General features: G+C 32.8%; 1 protein-coding gene across 1 annotated transcript in view; it reads left to right on the forward strand.

The window, feature by feature from the left end:
* LOC115239768 (cytochrome P450 4C1-like) overlaps positions 1 to 4,342 on the forward strand; it is a 7,979-nt gene extending 3,637 nt beyond the window's left edge. Inside the window, 6 exon segments of the mRNA XM_029814478.1 lie at positions 659 to 725; positions 903 to 1,029; positions 1,167 to 1,248; positions 1,337 to 1,429; positions 1,432 to 1,557; positions 2,645 to 4,342. Coding sequence (XP_029670338.1) covers positions 659 to 725; positions 903 to 1,029; positions 1,167 to 1,248; positions 1,337 to 1,429; positions 1,432 to 1,557; positions 2,645 to 2,985 — 836 coding nt within the window. The 3' untranslated portion in view covers positions 2,986 to 4,342.
* The last annotated feature ends 450 nt before the right edge of the window (positions 4,343 to 4,792 follow it).

A 4,792-nucleotide genomic window follows, 5' to 3' on the forward strand; every position in this document is an offset into this window, starting at 1 on the left:
GCTGAACCAGTAAGTTCTTTTGTTATAATAATAAATTAATTGCTTATTTATCTACTTATTCACTTATTTTGCTATTAAAACAACAGTTACAGATATGTTTACTGGATAAATAGAAGATTTTGTTTTAACATTGAATTTATTTTCCCACAATCAAATTTAATTAGCACACAAGATTTTTAAGATGTTCCGAGGAAAAATTAAATTTTACCTGCAATATCGAATAATTGATTTCTGTTTCGAATGCCGTTTGTTTTCACGAAGTGAAGTTTATTGAATGTGTAGTGGCAATAATGGTTTTGCTGTAACAGTAAAATTCTTTCTCTTTTTGTATATGTAATCATGGATTACAATATTAGTATAATTTTGATGAGCTCGATTTCCGACATTGCATATGTAAATCGATGCAAAAAATCAAATCTTAAGTGACATTTTATATAATTGTGAGAATAAATATATGACTTATTCTCGTAGATATTTAGATATAAGCAAAATTTTATGTCGGTATTAATTCCGGTGAATAACAAAATTAATTATTCGACTCAATATTATTTTTGAGAGTTATAAGAGGCAATTTCATTTTTTATGGAATTTGTAAATAATATAGCATATTTTGACGAGAAAGTTATGGCGATAATATTAATAAATAATTATTTTGCAGAAACGGCAATGGGAGTGGATGTACATGCTCAAGAAATTGAAACCGAATATACCACAACAATACATAGGTCCGAAAAGTCACGAGTTACATTATTTTGTTAGTTAATAAAATGGTTAATAGCATTAATGATTTATTAAGAAGATCTTTTTAGGAATTGACAACAAAATTTGTTTGATTAATTTATATTTAATATAATAGCATAAATATGCTGTTATATCAATTTAATGTTTTAATTGTACTTTAGAGGTTCTAAATTAATAATCGAGCGATATTTTCGACCGTGGCTTTGGTCAGATTGGTTATATAATTTAGTGCCTTCAGGAAGAAAATACAATTCAGGGCTTAATATAATACATAAATTTACGAAAGAGGTACGCGCAAAAAGAAACATTAATAATACATTGTAATGTATTAAGATATCGGCAGAATTTTATTAAATTAATTATTTGCATTACTTTTTGTTGGGGTGAATTCAACAAGTTTACAACGGATAAATGATAAATTTCAGGTGATACGTAAGAGAAAGATCGCACGACAATCGCGAAACGGTTCTGCGAAATCGGAAAACGAGGATGACGAACTTGACATAGGTGTGATTATTATATTATCGTTATACATATGCTTTGATGGCTTGTGTAAATATTTTTTAAATTATTTTCATGAAATTTATTTTGATAGGTAAGCGAAAGAGGAAAGCTTTTCTGGATCTGTTACTAGATGAGAATGAGAAGGCCGAAACTCCGTTAACTGATGATGAATTGAGAGCACAAGTCCACCAGCCAGCGTAAAGAAACTGTCGCAGTTAAAATATCTTGAGAGGATCATAAAAGAAACGCTCAGATTATTCCCAAGTGTACCCATAATCACAAGGAAATTAATAGAAGATGTAAAAATGACAGGTATGACTGGATTTTAGTTCTATTAATATTAAAATAAAAGAAATCTTAAGATATTCACATTAATCTGTAATTTATACAATTTGCAATGAAACAGTAATATTTTTACTTCTTAACTGATGAAGGGGATAAATCTCTTTTTTTTTTATTTATTAAAGGCTAAATAAAAACGGTTCAGCAAAAGACCAATAGTTTAAAATCCATTTTAGACAGTCTCTTATTTGCAACAGAAAAGAAAAAATTCCATTTACCATTTGATATTTTGCACGTGTGTGAATGTGTGTGTGTGTGTGTGTGTGTGTGTGTGTGTGTGTGTGTGTGTGTGTGTGTGTGTGTGTGTGTGTGTGTGTGTGTGTGTGTGTGTGTGTGTGTGTGTGTGTGTGTGTGTGTGTGTGTGTGTGTGTGTGTGTGTGTGTGTGTGTGTGTGTGTGTGTGTGTGTGTGTGTGTGTGTGTGTGTGTGTGTGTGTGTGTGTGTGTGTGTGTGTGTGTGTGTGTGTGTGTGTGTGTGTGTGTGTGTGTGTGTGTGTGTGTGTGTGTGTGTGTGTGTGTGTGTGTGTGTGTGTGTGTGTGTGTGTGTGTGTGTGTGTGTGTGTGTGTGTGTGTGTGTGTGTGTGTGTGTGTGTGTGTGTGTGTGTGTGTGTGTGTGTGTGTGTGTGTGTGTGTGTGTGTGTGTGTGTGTGTGTGTGTGTGTGTGTGTGTGTGTGTGTGTGTGTGTGTGTGTGTGTGTGTGTGTGTGTGTGTGTGTGTGTGTGTGTGTGTGTGTGTGTGTGTGTGTGTGTGTGTGTGTGTGTGTGTGTGTGTGTGTGTGTGTGTGTGTGTGTGTGTGTGTGTGTGTGTGTGTGTGTGTGTGTGTGTGTATGTGTGTGCGTGTCAATTCTTCGATTATTATTTTTATAAATTAAATTCTATCACAAATTATCTTATACAGATTATCTAAAGTAGATTTAATATTATAATGTAAATACACAAAAGTTTAATTTTCTAGACAATAAAAACATTTATATTAAAAAAGTTTATCGACATAAAATTTTATGTGTATATGTGTGTGTGTGACGGAATACAGTTTAGAATCAATCTGTTTTATTTTAGGTGATTATATGCTCCCGAAAGATGCTACAGTCATGTTGGCAATCGGTTTAATGCATAAAAATCCGGAAGTTTGGTCAGATCCAACTAAATTCGATCCAGATCGTTTTCTTCCGGAAAATTCGAAACATAGAAATCCATATGCCTATGTTCCATTCAGTGCTGGACCAAGAAACTGTATCGGCCAGAGATTTGCTTTACTCGAAGAGAAAACGATATTAACAGCTATTTTAAGAAAATGGAGAGTGAAAAGTGTAAAAACGGCGGATATAGTTCTAAACGAAGCCGCTCTCATTTTGCGACCATGCGAAGACATATACATCCATTTCACGTCAAAGAAATAATCAATTTATCAGAAAATGTTCATTTCTCTTTATTGTACGCAATCTTTATAATTTTTCTCGATTATACGAAATTTGAATGTTTTCATGTTATTGTCATTGTGCATATAGCATACTATATGTATACTATATACTTTTATATATAGTAATTGGGAGTGATACGAATTATACGTTTAATTATTACGAAACATCGAGCAAATGCATGCGTTAACTATTGCATAATCAAGAGTAAAAAGAACATATGTGATTTCTGAACATTTTTTTCCTACGCGAATGTCATCGATTGCTTTCAACACAACATATCAATAATATATATCACAAAAATGAAAGCAGACAAGCACACAGATTTAAATTGATATGATAACCATAATAAATTTAAATTTAGTTGATATGTAAAAACTGGATTAGTTTGTTACTTACATTTTTTTTCTTTGTTTGGAAATCTGTCTTGTAGTTTATATGTACATTATCTACAGATAAATCTTCGAAGAAAACACCACTTCTGCACAAATTCTAAATTTCGCAAAGATTCATAAGTCGGGAGAATTTAAAAAAAGTCAGTTCGGCGTGTATTCTCTAGATTTTAGTGTATCTTTATACAATCATTATCAAACCAATCATCTAATATCTAATTTAAGTAAATATTTACTTTTACACAGCCCGCCCCAAATAACTTCCGGTTGATCTTGATGTTAACCTTGACCTCTAAGGAGATCAAGGTCATTAAACTTTTCCGTTGCTAGTTAGTTCTATCTACTTTTTAAGACCCATTTTTCGAGATCAAATCTTTTTCGCTTTGCATGAAAAGTTGGAAACCGTGGAAACCTATATGGAGCCGTACAATTATAGACCTTGTTCCGCACGTAAGCAGGGTATGGGGTGAACCTTGCTTTTCCTTTCAAAGTATGTGTGAGTCCCCCTCCCGTCCACACATGTACTTTGCGAGATCCATCCAATACTTACTTATGCTTTGGACGCGAAACTAGGTTTATAATTATACGATTTCACATGAGTTTGCAACTTTCTGTGCGAAGCAAGATCCAACTCATATCGCCTTGTACTTCGGACGTGAAATAAAGTTTATAATTATACGATTTCACATGGGTTTGTAACTTTCTGCGCGAAGCGAGATCCATCCGATATCTCCCTGTGCTTTATTCCTTCATAACTTTTTGTTATTAACCGAGCGACGGCTTGATCAATGACCTTGACCTTCTTAGAGATCAAGATCAATGTCAAGGTCAACTAAAAATCATTTGGAGCGGAGTGTGTAAAGGAAAATATTTATCCAAACCGATATCCAAATATACTATTTTAACTCTGTTGGAAAATAAAACAGGCTGTAACACAGGGTCATATTGGACATATGTTTATATAAACTTCTTTTTTTATTTTTATGTCCTGAATCCACCACTGCAATACTTCCCACTTATTAGAAAACACTCTGTATATTATATAATACACGAAAGTATGTTTCGGACAAGATGCAGAATAATAATATTCATTGATCGATCGATTATAATTCCGATGCAAATCGAGATTCAAGTATTATATAGATAATTAAAACCGAGCACGCCGTGTCAAATGCAAGTCACGATATTATCATTCGATTATTGCGACTGTCTGAGTTGCAATCGGTTTCGTCATCGTTTATTATAAACACTTATATTCTTTTATTGCAATACGCGCACGCAATTTTTATTATAATATTTCTTTAGTTAAAATATTTAAATATTTAACAATAAGTCAAATACTCAAATATTTCAACTAAAATAATTTTGACCAAACACGTTTAGTCCAGTAAAAATCT

This window comes from Formica exsecta, unplaced genomic scaffold (assembly GCF_003651465.1).
Source record: "Formica exsecta isolate Colony F162 unplaced genomic scaffold, ASM365146v1 scaffold394, whole genome shotgun sequence".
In the NCBI taxonomy this organism is placed as follows: domain Eukaryota; kingdom Metazoa; phylum Arthropoda; class Insecta; order Hymenoptera; family Formicidae; genus Formica; species Formica exsecta.